At 32.6% G+C, this 19,319-nt stretch overlaps 1 protein-coding gene across 1 annotated transcript; it reads left to right on the top strand.

Moving 5' to 3' along the window:
* Positions 1-6,162: 6,162 nt before the first annotated feature.
* Positions 6,163-6,776, top strand: LOC136413757 (uncharacterized). The gene is made up of 2 exons (XM_066397459.1): positions 6,163-6,334; positions 6,445-6,776. The coding sequence occupies exons 1-2, from the start codon at positions 6,247-6,249 to the stop codon at positions 6,774-6,776; spliced, it is 420 nt and encodes a 139-aa protein (XP_066253556.1). The 5' UTR covers positions 6,163-6,246.
* Positions 6,777-19,319: the final 12,543 nt, after the last annotated feature.

Genomic DNA, 19,319 nt, shown 5'->3' on the forward strand with positions numbered 1-19,319 from the left:
AACTTCAAGAGTGTTTTACAGCAAAAAGAACAGTTCAACCGAAATATTTAATTCATAAATTACTCATAGCTTTTATAGGGATGAAAACTTCTATGGATATACTTAGAAACCTACCTGGAGCTAATTCAAACGTCAAAACTTCCTAACCTTACTTGGGTTTTTCCTAATTATTAAACAAATGAACGAAAAATAAGTGACGCTATTTTTTTGCTCGCATCTGTATGTAGTATCTACTTACTTGAAATGGGTAATCGAAATAATGTTGTTTTGAAGTAAAAATAAACATTTATTATCGTCTCACTAGCTTATGAATAACAACTGAGCTTCATTTTAGGTATTTTAAAGAACAAAATATGAATGTGAACGTACGTTAGCTACTGTGGAACAGGATAAAACAATTTTTTTCAATACATAATGTTACATTACATTTTATACATTTCTACCGAGATCTTAGATGACATTGAGCACAGTGTAATTGTTTTTCTAATTTTCCCGGAAATTGACCACCTTCATGATCTCTAATACTTCTGGCAACAGACGTAGATGGTTTTGCTTTTGAATAAGTTGATTTAGTATTGCACCTAAGATAGTGTCTTGCAATGCTCCGAATAACATCTAACAGATCAACTCTTTTTTCTATGTTCAAAGTATGAATTCTCCATGTATTTACAAGTGCTGTATTCACCATATGGGTAAAAATAGGCCACCACCATTTTTAAACCTGGATAGTGATTCTGTAATTATTCACTGCTTCATCTAATAAATCGACACCTCCCATAGAAGCATTATACTTTGAAAACAGCTGGGGTTGCGATACATCGATCTTTTCTTTTTTTACCGCAGACCAACGCTTGACTTTTGACAATGGTTTGATCCCGTCGTAATTGGTTGCCATGGTTACAATACTGTTATCTTTTCATTTGACGAACAATAAATTATTGGTTTCATCAAAAACGTACTGAAAATATCCTCACTCCTTTTTGTTCATTGCATTTTTAAACGGCAAAGAGCAGTTCTTTGTTCTATTTTCCCTAATAGTTCCTGTTGCTTTAAAGCATTTTTCTCGTAGCATTTTCAATAAGCTGTGTCTCGTAAAATAATGATCAAAAAACACTACGTGGTCTGTTCAACGGCTTCTAGTTGCTGTAACACAACTCTAGATCCAAGAAGTAGCTCTGTCTTTTTATTCTGAACTTGACCTGAGGTGTTGGAAGGTTTAGCACCGCAATAAACGTCAAAACTGTAGCAGTATCCTGTAGAACTACAAACCATCCACTCTTTGTAGGCAAATCTTAATGGCTTCCCTCTAATAAATTGCTTCGAGGAATGATGTCTGAAGTACTTCACCATTGCTTCATCGATAGAAAGATGTGAATGAAAAATGCCGAATTGTTGGAAATTTTTGTTTAGCATAGTCAACAGGGGTCTTATTTTAAACATTCTATCATTTTTGTTCAGATTTAAGTTATCTGCAAAATGAATAAATTTTTTTATATTGTAATAACGATTTCTCGACATGGCCTTAGATACGCTTGACATACATAAATCTTCATCTAAGCTCCAGTACATACGTTCCCTTGGCAGTCGATGGTAACCACTAAATATTAAGATATCAATGAAAATTCTCAATTCATCTTCACTGATGGAAAATGTATGGTTATTTTTTTGAGTTGCATATAACTTTGATTGTTCTGCTATATGTTTAAGAATTTCCGTATCAAAAAGTCTTTCAAATATCTGTACTGGAGATTCTTCAAGCAAACATTCTTTCAAGTGGTGTAAACGTTCAAGATATCCGTGACTTTTTTCCATTTGTAGATCTTGTATTTCTTTAGTCCATACGGGTGCAGCCTCACTATTTGTTTTTCTCTTTTTTGGAGGATTTGAATTCCACTCGTTACCTTTGGTCACAAATTTCGACAGTGGAATATTGTCATCATCACTGTCACTAGGATTGTCACAGTGTACTTCAACTTCTCCAGGTATATCAGCTGGACAATGTGCCAAATTACATACATCTTCATTAATATCTTCTTCATCAGTTTGCGTGTCAACATTGGGCGGAAGAAGAACAATATCTACGTTTTGATGGCTTGTAGTTGCTACATAATCAAGAGCATTTTCCCATCTGTTATAGCGTTTACCATTAAAAGAGTCCGAATTTACAGTTTTAAACGGTAAAATATTGTTAGGATCCATCTCTGTTAGAAACTGTAACAAGATAATACACTTTATATTTTCACCTACAGAAGTGCCCAATGTACTTATATGAGTACAGCAAATCTATCGCGAACCGTACGTTTAAATAAATGTAAGCAGCATTCATAATTAGTCGTAATTTGTTTAAATACATACCTTTCAATATATGTATGATTACAAATACAATTTTCCAGTTATTATCAAACCGCCGTAACAACTTTAGAAATATCACCACTTGAACGCGTTTTCCATCAAAACAAACAGGGAATTGACCAAACATCTGCAGAACCATCATGTGTCGTATTGACAGATTTAAGGTACTCAAATGAGTATAATGGGATCATATGGGTTAACCGGTTATTTGAGCAATGTTTTTAATTAAAATTATGTTCTATTTAATAAAAAATACAAATTTGTTACGCAACTAAGCTAGATACGAAAAAATATCAAGAGAAATTTTTTGTAGAAAATAGATTACTCATTTAGGAAAAAAATTGAAATTTGATTTTAGACAGAAGACAATTTATTGAACTTTATGGTAGTAAAACCGCACAACTGCGGCACTGGTTGCTTGTACAGCATACAATGTGATACTGTACTCCAAATTTGATTTAAATATATCCAAAGCTTGGAGTATTATAAAAAATAATTTATTTTTTTTTTAATTTTCAACGCCCAGTATCTTTAAAACGAAGTGTTTATGGGTCTATATTGATATTAAATTTTCTTGGTAAAATAAGTTTTTCTATTGATTGTTAAAGTTCTACTACGAAAAAATGGACCACCCTGTATACAGGGTGTCCCAGAAGGTCGTGCCGAAAATGAGAGTGCATATAGTGGAGGTCAAAATAAGTCGATTTAACTAAACTTACTTTAGTACAAAAGTGAATAATAGCAGAGCTACAAGGTGTTAAATTTGAAAAAATAAATTTAATTTTTTTTTAATATCTTTTGACTTTTTGGAGCTAATTTTACGAAATTTTATATTTGGGTGTTTTTTATGATGAGAAATTCAAATTTGTAGACGACTTAGTTGCATCTTTTAGAGGGCGCCAACAGCGGTCAATAGGATATTTTTGAACCGCCAAAATTTTTTTGTGCCACGGTGTATGTCAATTTTGACTTGAAAAATCTTTTTTCCCATCTTTTTTGCTTAAAAAAGATATACTACATCAATCTTGCTAGAAGCAACCGTTTCCGATAAAAACGCATTCAAAACTGATAATGTATGCAAATTATCCAAATTTGTTAAAACAACTATCATCACCAAATCGATAGCACACAGGATGTTTCGGAAACAATAAAATAAATAAACTTATTTTACTTTATTTTTTATTTATTCTTAATATGGGCACCTTCAAATTCAACGCATTTCATAAAGTTGAACAAACATCTTTGCTGCACACGGAACAACATTTCATGATCGTTTTTAATGATCTCAGAATAAATTATAATTCTAGTTAATAACTCTTTCTTAGAATTTACTGGGATATTATAAACTAAGGCTTTAAGATGGCCCCATAGATAAAAATCTATGGGAGTTAAATCGGGCGATCTAACTGACCAGGGAACACCTTGACCTAACCACTTATCACGATACGTATTGTTAAAATAATTCCTTACATCTCTACTAAAATGTGGCGGTGCAGCGTCATGCATGAGCCACATGTTATTTCGAACATCCAAAGGAACTTCTTTTAATAATGGGTTAAGCTGTTCTTGTAGAAAATCTAGATATTTCTGTTCATTTAAATTGCCGTCGATTATGTAAGGCCCTATCAAATAAATTCCAATTATACCCATTCAGACATTGTTAATAAACTTTTGTTGATGTTTAGTTTGAACAGTTGCATGTGGGTTTTTATCACTCTAAATGTGTAAATTGTGAGAATTAATTATTGCGTCTCTTGTAAACCCTGCCTCGTCTATAAAAAGCACTCGACTTAGAAAGTTGGGATTACGTTTCTGTTTTTCTAAAAAGAATTTTGCAAATTCTAGGCGTGGTGGATAATCAGCTGCAAACATGGCGTGGACTTTTTGTATGTGATAAGGATAAAGCAATTGTTTCCGGAAAATCCTGTGTACTGTCGATTTGGTGATGCCGGACGCCGTAGATACTTTTCGCACACTTTTATGTTGATCTTCTTCTATTAACTGCAAAACACGCTCTTCAACTTCAACAGTTCTTACAGACATTGGACGACCTATTCCACCACGTTTTGCTTGCAATGATTTTAAGCCAACAATACATAAAAAATTACTGAATAATAATATTTATTACAAGATTACCAGTTCGCCAATGTGGAAGTCTTCAATTTGGAAAACGCTCCGCATAAAGACGAACTGCTTAAGCAGCGTTCCCTTCTGTTAATCCATAAGTTAAATGAATATCAGCAAATTCAGAAAAACTAAATTCCTTCATGGCTAATAAATTCAGGATAAGAACTGGCAGGAATGCTGACAGGAGTCAATGTCAAATACTTGGTTTCCATGAATATCTTGGCAATTTCATGTGGCATAATGTTAAAATTGGGGATTTAGATATTTTTATAAAAATGTATGTTTTTTGCGAAAATAAGTAGAGCTAGGTATAGGGAGCCTAGTGATATTCGATAGATAAGTAAATTTGGCATCTAACAGTAACACAACATACCGGGTGTCCAATTTAAATTAAAGAAGTTATTAACAGTTAAAAGTTGAACGAATTTGGCGCTATTTTTAGAACACCCTGTACAATTCGCCGACTTTTTGAAACTTACAGTATAAAATTTGGTCCCTTGACGGCTTCCTATTAAAATTTTGTTTTAAAAACTTAAATATGGGATGAGAGATTGGGTGTTGAAAATTATCTTGCATCTTGACAAAAACTGAATTATTTCAAAAACTGCTAGAGTTAGATACCATAAACCTTAATACAACTTAATTTTATTTTAATGGTTGAGTTCAAAAATTATATAATATACAGGGGATCCCATTTAAAAAAATGCAACTTTGATCAATTACATGTGTTTGGGACACTCTGTATACTTTGAAAATAATTTTAAAATGTAGCTCTAGTTAGTCTGTATACATCTCAAAAAAGAAACAGTTGAAAAATCTCTTGGCTTTGTCATGAGATTCCGAGGCGTTACTCGTGGCCCACCCTGTATATTTTTTCATATCTATTTAGAAATTTTATTACTATTAGTATTATAGAATTTAGTATCGTACATACTGTTGATTTTTGTTTTAAAACAAAAAAATATGACATCTTAGAGTCATGGAAAGCGCTGCATAATTTTGTGTTAAATGTTGAAGTGATTCAAATATAGTAAGGTAATTTATTTTTGCAAAGTATCATCATTTTTGATAAGTCTACGATATGTAGATTACATAGTAGAAAAAGTGCATTTGAATTGTCATGTAAATTATCACTTATTTTGTGTAAATAATACCGGTGCCTAAACGCACCAATGGTTTTATCTAAGAAATAAAATCAAGTTATTGCAATTTTCGAAAAGTGTGTGCATTTAGAGTGAATAGTCGCCGATTAGTTTATTGTTTAGTATTCATTTGTTTCTTGTGTTGGGAAAATACCCAACACTATTCTAGGATAAATAAACCCATATATCTGCCCAATTTATTGCTCAGACTAAATAATGTCATTACTCACAAAATCTACCCAAATTATTGCTTAGACTAAATAAGGTAATTAATTACCGATACTGATGATATAGGTATAAATTTCCAATCAATTTATAGGTTTGAAAACTGTTCCTCATGAGAAAATCATTTGGATTTTTATTGACTCAATACTCTTTTTTGTGGCTACGATCTCACGATGAAGAAAAAAGGAATTAGTTGTTTTGAGTCTCTCTAAGCGAACAAAACTAACATCTCTCTATAACCCAAGTGCCTATTAGAATTTCAATAACTATACAATGTAGTTTTGTTGAGTGACCATACGTTCATCCAGTATTTTTTTGTATCGGTTCAGCGCCGTATAAGCAGTAGTTCGTTCATCTTGTACAGTTCATTTGATATTTAATTACAATCAGAAAAATCTATATGTCGTTTTCGAAGTATTTTACTCAAAAAGAATTAGAAGCGGCCTTGGAGGAGATCGTGACGGATTTGCAGAATAACGATGAAAATCGTAAGTATTACTTGTATTTACATATTTTTATATGTATATATTAGATGCAATATAGTAATATTCAGTTTTTTGCGAATTTAAGCTAAAAGTAAGAAAAGATATATTTCCAGAACATATTGACGCTGTTTATTTTCCACCCGACATGGATACTTTGACTGATGAAGAAGATATAAACGATGAAAGTAATCTACAAGAGTTTGAGGAACCAACTGATATAGTTGGAACTTTCGAATTGCATCTACCGGAATATACAAATCAGTCGTGTACGAATCAGTCCTGTATTTTGTTGATCAATGAAGCTCAATGGGATTCATCAGATGATGAAACTTTGGAGGCCAAAAGGAGACGTTTGCTTTCGGCAAATGAAAGGCTTGCTTCTACAGTCAAATGGAAGAAAGGTCAGATTGAATATACTCACGCACCTATATCCGATGAATTTTAATCACGCGAGAAACTAAAAAATAGGCTCTCGGGGAAAACTCCCCTTGAAATATTTTTTATGTTTTTTGATGACGAAGTGATTGACTTGGTTTTAAATTTTTCAGTAAAATATGCTCAAGACAACAACCGCCATGAATTCTTATTATCAAAAAACGAATTTTTAAATTTTATAGGAATTTTGCTTTTTCTGGTTATCATTCATTACCACATATTCAACATTATTGGTTTACTGATGAAAACAAAGGAATAAATCTTATAAAAAAATGTATAAGCCGCAATAGATTTCAATTCATAAAGCAGAACTTGCATTTATCGAACAATAATCTGTTGGATAAAAATGATAAATTTGCCAAAGTTAGACCCTTTTTTAATGCAATAAACTAAAAAAATATACAGTTTGGAATATTTTCACATAACTTATCCATAGATGAACAAATGGTACCTTACTTTGGACGTCATACCTGTAAAATGTTTATAAAAGGTAAGCCAGTTCGTTTTGGATTCAAACTTTGGTGACTTTGTTCATCTGATGGGTACCTATTTTATTCACTTCCATATAATGGTGCTCAAAATCAAACTCATTCTAGTCATGGACTTGGCGGTGATGTTGTCATGAGTTTACTTTCTGTTGTAGATAAGCCAGTGAATCACCAAATATTTTTTGATAATTTTTTTCATCATTCAAACTCCTAGTACATTTAAAAAATAATGGTTATTTCGCTACCGGTACTATCCGAGAAAATAAAACAAATAAGTGTCCAATTAAGAATTCTAAATGATTTGGTAAAAAAGACCGCGGATCCTATATTTCAGCATATGAATCTGAATCAAAAGTTTCTATAGAAATAAAGAGAAATTATTTCCACTCTTTCCTCTACAGAATATACCATTGTAAAATTTTTCCTATTTTCAAATTTAATTCACTTAAACTCGATGCTGAAGTTTATTCGGTATCTAACATTTGAATACTTCACTGCAATAGCTGCGGTGATATTTTATCTCTCTTTTTTTTTAATGTATTCAAAGTTTAAATTCCATTCGCCTTTTTCTACTTTCTCTGCCTCCTCTACCTACCTGATAAGATGTAGTAGATTTTTTTTTATTATTCGAAAGCAATAACAATTGGTGAAATAGTACAACTAAACTTAATCTGGTCAGTTTACAATTAATAGTCACTACTGATTATTTTCCTAATTTACGATTTTAACAGAGCATTCCACTTGTTGGCAATTTAATCACATTTTTCCAAATTTCTCGAAAACTACTGAATAAAAGTTAGTTAATTTGGGTATCATTATAACGAGAATCGAAAGACCTTTCAAACAAGGTGCTACTCGACCATACTTTCCATTTAAGATTTTAAGGGTTTAACTCACCCCGGCTAGGGTGTTGAAGTGAAAGGAGCGAGTATACGTTTATAATGTGTCCCCCTCGAATATAAAGTTTACGTGTCCGAGCATTTTTCAAATATACATTTCTAAGTACCCGCAAATGCGTCTGTTTCGTTTTCAATGGGCCACCCTGTATATACCCCAACCTTATGTAATTGCCCAATACAATAAATATATGGGTGGGGTAGATTTACATGACAACGGAATTGCTAATTATAGATGCCAAGTGTTTGGGAAAAAATGATGGTGGCCTTTATTTTGTAACACATTGGATAGTTTAGTCGTCAACTCATGGAAACTTTATAATGTTGTGACTGAAAGAAAAATTTCTCAGTTAGATTTTAAATCTTATGTGGCACTGCGACTTTTAAAAACAGATAAAACAATAATTCAATAAAATCTTGCTCTTCCCATAAACGAACTGCGTTACGATAATAAAGGTCATTTCATAATTCTCCATACTAATAAAGTACGAAGGAGATTTAGAATTTGCCATAGTCACACAATTTATATTTGTAATAAGTGTAATGTACATTTACATACTTCATGCTTTGCACAGTATCATCAAAAATGAAACCGTCTGTTACCAGTAGTGCGTTAATGCACCATGAAATATTATGCTACAATTATATGAAATAAAGTTTTATGTACATAAATTTTGTACAAAATAATTCTATTTTAGTTATTTTATGTAAGATTGAAACATTATGGGATAAATTTTCTTTAAAATTATTAGTAGTATCCTTATGTGTCCCAAAACAGTATTTCATATATATTCCCAATGGTTCATTTACGCACCAGTATTTTTTTTTTGTATATAATTTTTTTTCAGTTTTTTTGACAAATGAAATGTATTCTTAAATGTAACAAAATAAATATATACAAACAAAAAATTCGTTTTTAAAATTTTTCGATGCTTGGGACAAGATGGATTAATGGTGATACCTACTTGCAATTTCTACAAGAAGAGTTGCCTCTTCTTGTCGAAAATATTTCACTACAACTTCGTGGAAATATTTAGTTTCAGCATGAAGGGGCTCCCCGGCACAAGGCAAGGCATGTTCAAAAATATTTATATAACACGTTTGAAGAGAAATGGATAAGAATTAATAGGCCAATACAATGGCCTTCTAAATCCCCAGACCTAACCTCCCTAGATTTTTTCCTTTGGAGAACACTAAAAAGTAAAGTCTACCAAACTCCCTCTAGAAATATCAATCATTTAAAAGTGAAAATTACAGTAACATGTGGAGAGATATCCAGGGAAATGTTGAGAGAAACCACAGGGAAGAAGGTCAGGAAAAATTTAGACAAATGCTTAGAAGTTGGAGGGGGGATTATAGAGAACTTTTAATAAAAAGTGTTTGTTATGTGTTGTTTAATGTTAGTCTTGTTTAAGTTCCTTCTTAAAAAGTATCACAGTTAAAATAGAAATTTTACTAGCTATTTCCTTTTATTTATAATAACTTAAAATGAAATTATATGATAAATTTAATATTTACCTACTTTGATTAAACTGTAATTTTTTAAATTAACCAAAATATTATATATTGTATTTACTCACAAATTAACTATAAAATGGTACACTGTAGAATTGAAACAGAAAGTGGTACAAAAAAATTGTTCCTACAAAAATTGTTTAGAATAATATAAAGTCTCTTGATATAGAAAAAAGTATGTTTCTGAAAAAAAATTGCTGATGACGTCACAGACGCCATTTTCCCACATTTGGAAAAATCTAGTTTTCAACTAAAAATAAACCTTAAGGGATCTTATTTAAGAATCCTTATTTAGATTTTTGATTTCGGCTTCCGTTTTACTATAATAGGTCCAGGGCGCCAAGTTTGGATCACCCTGTACAGCATCATATTGTATACTGCCATATTCTGTAATGATAACACGGCCTACGAGCAACCAGTGCCGGAGTTGTGGGGTTTTACTACCTAAAAATTCAATAAATTACTAATACACTCCTGTCTAAAATCAAATTTCAATTCTTTTCTTAAATGAGTAATTCATTCTCTACAAAAAATGTCTCTTGACATTTTTTCGTATCTGGCTCAGTTGCATAATAAATTTGTATTTTTTATTAAATAGAACACAATTTTAATTAAAGACATTGCTTAAATAATCGGTTAATTAATTCACTTAATTTTAAGTAGATGTTCAAAATATGAACCATTTTGTTGCACACATAATTCACACCGACGTCTAATGGATCGGAGAACACTAATTAAATTATGGCTTCCCAATTCAATACACGCATTTCTAATGCGGTCAATAAGTTCTTCTCTTGTTTCTACAGGAGTTGCATACACTTTTTCTTTTAAAAATCCCCAAACAAAAAAGTCCAACGGGGTTAGGTTGGGGAAAGTGGAGGCCAAGTGACAGGTCCATTTCGTCCAATCCATCTTCCTCGAAAGTTATGATCCAACCAATTCCTTACATTTCTATGAAAATGAGCTGGGCTACCATCAAGTTGGAACTAACCCATTAATCTCAAATTCAGCGGAACTTTCTCCAACATATTATGCATTTCTGCATTTAAGAACTACAAAAAATTTTCCCCATTTACGCGTTGTGGCAGGAAATATGGGCCAAACACTTGATTGGCGTAAACTCCAACTCAGACATTTACACTAAATTCTACCTGAAAATTTCTTGGTCGAACTGCATGTGGGTTTTCATATGCCCACACATGCTGATTATGAACATTTACGACACATCGACAAGTAAAGCACGATTCGTCAGTCCACAATATTTTATTTAACAAATTCCCATTCTGTTCAATGGAGTTAAGAACCCGTCGGTAAAAAACTAACCTTTGTTCTTCATCTCCTTCACGTATACCTGCAAGTGGTAAGCACGCCTGTGATTCTTTTTCAAAACCCTAAGAATTCTAGATCTAGCAACACCAAAGGAGACGAATACTTTTCGGCTACTTGTTCTTGGATCTCTATCAAATTCACGAATAATCTCGTTGTCGCTACTTTCTTGCGGGATATTATTTCTCTTTTGTCGTTTGTCGTGTTTAATTTTCAATCCGTGAGCTGTAAATTGTCGGTGAATGTTTACAAACACTGAGGGATGCGGATGGCGCCTGTGAGGAAATCTTCTTTTGTACTCCTTTGCTGCTTCCGCGTAGTTCCCATTTGTAACTCCATAGCAGAAATGGATATCGACTTGTTCCTGATTTGAAAATTGAAAAGGCATTATTTTACTTTTAATTAAAGAAAATTGTGCACCACTGAACCACTTCGTGTAAATTATGATAGCTGCCAAGTTGATTTTTTATTTTCCATGGCACCTTACTTATTTATTACATCTTATTCAGTTTCATAGAAATGTAAAGAATTGGTTAGACCATAATTTTCCAGATAGATTGGATGAAGATGGCCTGTCACTTGGCTTCCACATTCCCGCAGCCTAGCTAATTTATTTGAATGAAAAACTTGAATTTTTCCAAAAAAAATTACAACCCATTATTTGAGCAATGTCTTTAATTAAAATTATGTTCTATTTAAGAAAAAATACAAATTTGTTACACAACTGAGCCGGGTACGAAAAAATGTTTCTTGACATTTTTTGTAGAGAATGAATTACTAATTTAGGAAGAAAATTGAAATTGGATTTATGCAGGAGCGTATTAGTAATTTATTGAATTTTATGGTAGTTAAACCCCACAACTCCGGCACTGGTTTCTCATGGACTGTGATATTATTACAGAATATGGCAGCATACAATGTGATGCTGTACACCAAATTTGGTTTAAATATCTCCAAAGATTGGAGTATTATAAAGAATAATTTAATTTTTTTTTTAAGTTTTCAACGTTCAGTATCTTCAAAACGAAGCGTTTATGGGTCTATGTTAATATGAAATTTTCTTCTTAAAATAAGTTTTTCTATTGATTGTTAGAGTCCTGCTACAAAAAAGTGGACTACCCTGTATAATAATAAAACACAAAATTTATATTTATTTAATTACACGATTTACAACAAATGCTCAAAATATTGTCTATTATTTTCCAAACAAAAATTAACTCTATGCTTCATTTTATCAAATACTTTAATGAGAGTCTGTGAAGAAACACTTCCACATACTTGTCGAATTCTGTTCATAAGGTGCTGAATTGTGCGTATTGGACTTTTAAAAATCGTATTTTTTAATATCGGGAACAAGAAATAGTGAAGTGCGATTAAATCCGGAAATTGTGGTGGACAGATGCAGTCCGTCTGTGAACTTATTACTCTATCATCGTAGTATTCCCTAAAATAATTGAAAGTTGTCCTAGCTGTATGAGCTGTTACTCCCTCCTGTTGAAAGTATTCGTACCGCAGTTCGTCAAAGTTAAGTCGTTTAATGAATTCCCTCAAAATATTCTGATATCGGTCAGCTGTGATGGTGTCATCGAAAAAAATAGGTCCTATTAATCGTTTTCGTGAGATAGCACCCCGTATTTCAATTTTTTGGAGATGTAATGGTCTTTCTGTAAATACATGGGGATTTTCTGCACTCCACATTCTCAAATTTTGTGAATTCACATAACCTGACAAATGAAAGCTTGTCTCATCAGTAAACACTATTAAATCTAGAAGGTCGTCGTGCATTGCTTGATTAACCCTAGATTGCCAACGTTCCAAAATATTACATTAAAGCCAACCATAACTTTTACGTTTAAGAAGGAACGAGTGACTTAGGTGTTTTATTTTATGAAATAAATAAGTAGTTACTAATAAAACTAGAAAACCTTTACCAAAAAAAAATTATTTATGCATGTTAATTGTATAAAAAAATGATCAAAAAGGTATAAAAAGTGAAATATTGCAGCATAAAACTGCATAAAACAAGAATATCATATAGTACTTTTTGACAGATTCGATGCATTTAAAGCATATTTTTATCTGGTGTTCTCCGCAAAGTGGTCGTGGACATACTCGACAATACGTTGTCGTCATTCATTTTTTACTTGATGGACAGATGCTGCAATATGAACGTTTCCCCTTTTGTTCTGTCTTGGTAGGTCTCGAAAAATTTACAACCATTACACTTGAAATAGATTCTTTTAATTTTCTTGGCAAGGTAGGAATAGTGCACCGGCTTTCCTGCCAAGGCCGTGTTAATTGCTCTTGATGTTTCGGCATGTATTTGAATCTCGATTCTGGTTTTTATCCAACAGATTCCAAGTTGTGATTGTAGATAACGTAGTAATTGATCACAGCAATATTCAGTATATTGTAAAAGAAGCAAAGAGGCCAATGTCTGTTCTTCCTGTTGCAACACATATTCTGAGCCATCTAATCAAAACTATCAACTGTTCCCTTTGATGAATTGTAGACATGTATTATTTCTGGTTTGGATGTTTCGGGATTTAGAGCATTTGAAGTATGCATAGAGGATAGCAGTAAGACGTTTTTATTTTCTTTCGGTTTGTAGGAGACCAGGGTTGAATTTTCAGTGAAAACAGCCATTGATGTTCCACACGGCCTAGATTTTATATCGAGTAATTTTGAAGGTATTTGAATATTATATTTGGAATGGAATATATTATATTGAGGTTTTTTTTTTGAGCGTCCCAACGACTGTCAATTTGAAAGGCGCTTCAAGCAATCTATTAGTCATAGGAATGTTAGTGAACCAATTGTCCATCGTGATGTTGCGATTAGTTTCCCACACAGATTTAGTTAGCAACTCCACAAAATAATTAGCCAAAGGAGCTCCATTGGTGTTAGTAGACTTTCCAAGGTATGGGCACGCATTCAAAACATATTTAGTTGCAACATCACAGAGCATGACTATTTTTATGCCGTATTTATTCGGCTTACTGGGCATGTATATTCTGAATGGATATCGCCCACGAAAACCAACCAGCTGCTCATCAATACACAAATATGCACTCGGTTTATATTTGGCTGAGCAATTTTTTATGAACTTATCCCATATACCTGATATAGGTGCAAACCTGGATTCTTCTCTCTTTTCTGTTCTTGTCGATTTATCATAAAATCTTAGAGCATTTAGTAAAAAGGGAAACCTTGTTTTGCTCATAGTATCACGATATTTGGATCCTGAGTACATTGGATAAAAGTTCAACTGACAGATGATTGTCCTTTAAGGAGGCAGATAGAATTAAAAGTCCAAGTAAAGCCTTCAGTTCGCACATTGAAGTTGCAGAAGAAGCATTTTGTGTTTTATATTTTTTTGCAAGACGAATATTTTCTCATTTGTATGAATTAGTATCTCAGCCAGAACGTCATCGTCAAGTAATAAAGAGAATGTATCTAGTGGTTCAGAACAGTTCTTGACTGAGCCAACTGGACCTAGTCTAATATAAATTACATTCCTTGCTAGTGTTTTGCCCCTTTCGGGTATGGGCGAATTAGTAAACCATATATAACTATCTTTACCAAACAAAAATTTATCAAGATGTTCTTGATGGGACTTCTCATTTGAATGTATCTTTCCTATGTCCCCTGAGTAAACTACTTGTGATGTAGATGGGTTTGCGTCTTTAGATATTTTTACTTTCTTGCAAGTGATTTCTTTGGAAGAAATGTTTTATTTCCTTTTTTGCATGTTCCACATATTTCCTAGCTGCTCATTATACAGGGTGTCCGGCAAGTCGATACAATAATTTTAGGGGGTGATAGATTACGTGATTCTGAATCGATTTAACCAAACATACCTATATACCAAGTGTTACAGTTTTCCTGATAATTCAGTTTATAATATTTTTTAATTTAACCGTGCTCTTTCACAATTGTTGGAGGGTAGAAGAACACCAAGCCTTTTAATCACAAAAATGTACTAAACTTTTTTATTGCCTATTGATAATTGTTTAAATTATTTAAAGGGTAAAATCTAAAATGGCTTTGTTACCTACTTAGAACTACATAAACATGATCTTCTGAGCTTGTAATAAAGCGAAGAGTCAAATTCAAACATGGATTTAATTTAAACGCTTAGGTGTAGGTTTATTCAAATTTCTTAAAAACTTCCTTAGGCAATTGTCTTTCAGTCATGCTGAAAAGATTCTTAAGAAACATTTTAAAAATGAGGGAAATTAACTTTTTATGTACCCGAGCAGCGCATTCACCAAAACGTTATCTACTAAAAATGATATTAAAAATGAAGATATTTGCTAAAAACGCAAATCTTTAGAAAATACATGACTTATTAAAATACCAGAGGATTCAAAAACTAAATATTTATTTTAATTATTTTAAAAACTAATTTAAAACTACAATGTAAAAAAGAAATAATTATGAGTATCAACTTTACAATTATGAACTTAATAAGAAAGCTGATCATAGAGAATAGTATAATTAATTATCTTTCGTTTTCAAAATGTGACCCTCTATTTCTTATACACTTGCGTGCTCGTGTTCGCATTTGAGTTGTAGTAACTCGTAATGAAATATTTTGCTTCATTTGTATAAATGCTGCGTCGATTCTTTCCACTAATTGTTCCCGAGTAAAAATTGGTACCGCATAGACCAATTCTTTTGCTCGTCCCCATACGTGAAAGTCAAGCGGTGTCAAGTCGGGGGACCTCGCAGGTCCATTCCTTCCAATCCAACGGTTGGGAAATTCCTCATTTAGAAATTCCCTTACAGCAACTCGATAATGTGCTGGGCAGCCATCATTTTGGAAAACAATATTATTTCTAACGTTTAACAGAATCTCGTCTAAAACGTTGGGAAGAGTTCTCCGTAGGAAATGCAGATAATTATCTCCGTTTAAATTATCTGGTAAGTAATACGGTCCAATTAAAATGCTACTTATAACAGCTGCCCAAACATTGACGCTAAATTTTCTTTGAAAGCTTGTCTCTTTTTTTAAATGAGGATTTTCTCCAATGTTACTCCAATAATGGAGGTTATGGAAATTGGTTATGCCTTCGCGGGAAAATTTAGACTCATCTGTCCATAAGATGCTTTTCAAAAAATGTCTTTCTTCAATGTCAGCATTTAGGATAAATTGACAAAAGTTCATTCGTCACACAGGATCACCTTCCTTAGAGGAAGGTTTAGAACCTTGTACGGGTATGTAATGATATGGATATTTATTTTCACTTTTTAATACTGACCAAACTTTCGATTTAGATAGATTAAACTGACGGGCTAATTGCCTTATACTAAGTGTAGGATCCTCTGCCAATACATCCAATATCTGTTCGTCAATTTCAGGGAGATGCCTGTGGTGTTCATCTCGCGCCCCGGGTTCCTGACGATTGACACTCCCATATTCACTTATTCGACGATATGTGTTGATAAAAACTCGAATGTTAGGAAGCCATCTTTCAGGAAATCTCTCTTGGTAGAACCTTCTAGCAGCGGCAGCATTTCCATCAGCTCTTCCATACATAAATAGAATATCAGCATATTCCGCATTTGAAAATGATGACATTCTTAAAGGTTTTAAATAAACATCTAATAACAGTACTCTGGCTAAGATTAAGATGAGGTTTGACAGTTGATCTACACTTGTAGTGACAATGGCAACTAAAAACAATTGTTTTACCTGAATACTACAACTCAAATGCGAACACGAGCACGCAAGTGTATAAGAAATAGAGGGTCACATTTTGAAAACGAAAGATAATTAATTATACTATTCTTTATGATCAGCTTTCTTATTAAGTTCATAATTGTAAAGTTGATACTCATAATTATTTTTTTTTTACATTGTAGTTTTAAATTAGTTTTTAAAATAATTAAAATAAATATTTAGTTTTTGAATCCTCTGGTATTTTAATAAGTCATGTATTTTCTAAAGATTTGCGTTTTTAGCAAATATCTTCATTTTTAATATCATTTTTAGTAGATAACGTTTTGGTGAATGCGCTGCTCGGGTACATAAAAAGTTAATTTCTCTAATTTTTAAAATGTTTCTTAAGAATCTTTTCAGCATGACTGAAAGACTATTGCCTAAGGAAGTTTTTAAGAAATTTGAATAAACCTACACTTAAGCGTTTAAATTAAATCCATGTTTGAATTTGACTCTTCGCTTTATTACAAGCTCGGAAGATCATGTTTATGTAGTTCTAAGTAGGTAACAAAGCCATTTTAGATTTTACCCTTTAAATATTTTAAACAATCATCTATAGGCAATAAAAATGTTTAGTGCATTTTTGTGTTTAAAAGGCTTGGTGTTCTTCTACCCTCCAACAATTGTGAAAGAGCACGGTTAAATTAAAACATATTAAAAACTGAATTATCAGGAAAACTGTAACACTTGGTATATAGGTATGTTTGGTTAAATCGATTCAGAATCACGTAATCTATCACCTCCTAAAATTATTGTATCGACTTGCCGGACACCCTGTATATTTCCTCATCAATTTGGTCTGAGTGATAATTTTTATCGACAATACTATCGTTGCTATCATAACCAGCATCTGTTTCTTTTGGATCATTGTCATCTATGTCGCTTATGCCACTAAAATCGCCCGCTGCAATAATATCTTCTAACTCCGTATCACTCAGTTGTCTCTTTGAGCTCATATCGTTTTTTCTACTCATTTTATACTGAAAATACAGTACATGTAGATAAAACAATAAAGACAAATCTAAAAAAATTACTCACTTTTTGCCAATTACATACAGTGGCGGTCATAGAAATAGCACACTTCATAGAAAACTTAAAATAAGTTAATGGCAAATAAATAAAATAAAATGCAATATGGCTTATATTTCTATGAAAGATACAGAAGTTATAAAAGAAAAAAAAATTCAGAAAAAATGAATAAAAATTAGGAAAAACAAAATCTTTTCTAACATTTAGAGGCATTTAAATAGCACACTTTGAAAAATTGTGAAAAAAAAACTAAAAATTAACTTTAAAAACTAATATTTCGTAGGAAACCCCTTATTTTGAATGACAGCTTTAAGTCTAGATGGTACAGATTCCACTAATTTTTGGCAAATGTTATTCGGAATAGCGTACCAGGAATTTCGGATGTTTTCCCACAATTCATTAAGATTAGATGGATTTTTCCCCTTGAGATCTGTTTTTATATGTTTCCATAAGTTCTCAATGGGGTTCAAGTCCGGGCTTTGAGGTGGCCAATCCAAAACATCCACTGCATGTTCCTGGAACCACGATTTCACAAGCCGTGAAGTGTGTTTTGGGTCGTTGTCATGCATAAATCTGTATGAAACCGGTAGAAACTCATCCGCATAAGGTTCCATTACATTTCCAAGTATGTTCCTATATACAAATTAGTCCATATTACCTTATATCCTGTAAATAGGACCCACTCCTCGCCAGGACATTGCACCCCAAATCATGATTGAACCCCCTCCGTGCTTTACAATTTTGACTGTGTATTGAGGATGAAAACTATCATAGTATTTGGAGGACGACGAACGTAAGATTTACAATCACTTCCGAATCGGTTAAACTTAGATTCGTCACTCCACAACACGTTTTTCCAAAAATTTAGACTTTTTGCTATATGTTCTTTAGCGAAAAGTAGTCGCTTTTTAAGATTTCGTTTAGATACAAGCGGTTTTTTTCTGGCAATACATCCCCGAAGGTTCGCTTCATTTAATCGGCGTCTTATGGTTCTTATTGACACATTTATATCGTAATTTCTTACAATTTCCTACCTAATTTGTTTCGCGCTCCAAAAAGGATTAAGCTTGCTTAAACGTTGGATAATTTTATTCATCTTCTCAGTAGTTTTTCCCTTTCGGGCTGCTCTAATTTTATTTGATGTACTGCCTGTCTGCATATGTAGTTTTATCGCATTGTAGATGAGCTTCCTTGAACACTTTAAACTTTTACTAATTTCAGTTATGCTCTTTCCATAATTTTTCAATTCAATTATTAATGCACGCTTCTCGGCACTGCAGTGCTTTTTTCTACCCACTTAAAAACAATCAATTTAAATGCTTTAAATAGCAAATAGAGCTACTTACTAATTAATTTCCTATCTGAGAAAATAAATGAACGCCAAAAAAATAAGTTTAAACAATAAATGTATATCGTGTGCTATTTATGTGCTCTTCGGTCAAATGGTAAAGTAGGTTTAAGAAGTCAATAAACAATAATACCTATTTTTTGGCGATGTATTTTTTATTGTTGTTGACTGGTACATTTTCGGTAAACCTTTATTCCAAGAGTTTGTTTACAGTTTGATAGAAATA

Source organism: Euwallacea similis, chromosome 15 (assembly GCF_039881205.1).
Source record: "Euwallacea similis isolate ESF13 chromosome 15, ESF131.1, whole genome shotgun sequence".
In the NCBI taxonomy this organism is placed as follows: Eukaryota; Metazoa; Arthropoda; class Insecta; order Coleoptera; family Curculionidae; genus Euwallacea; species Euwallacea similis.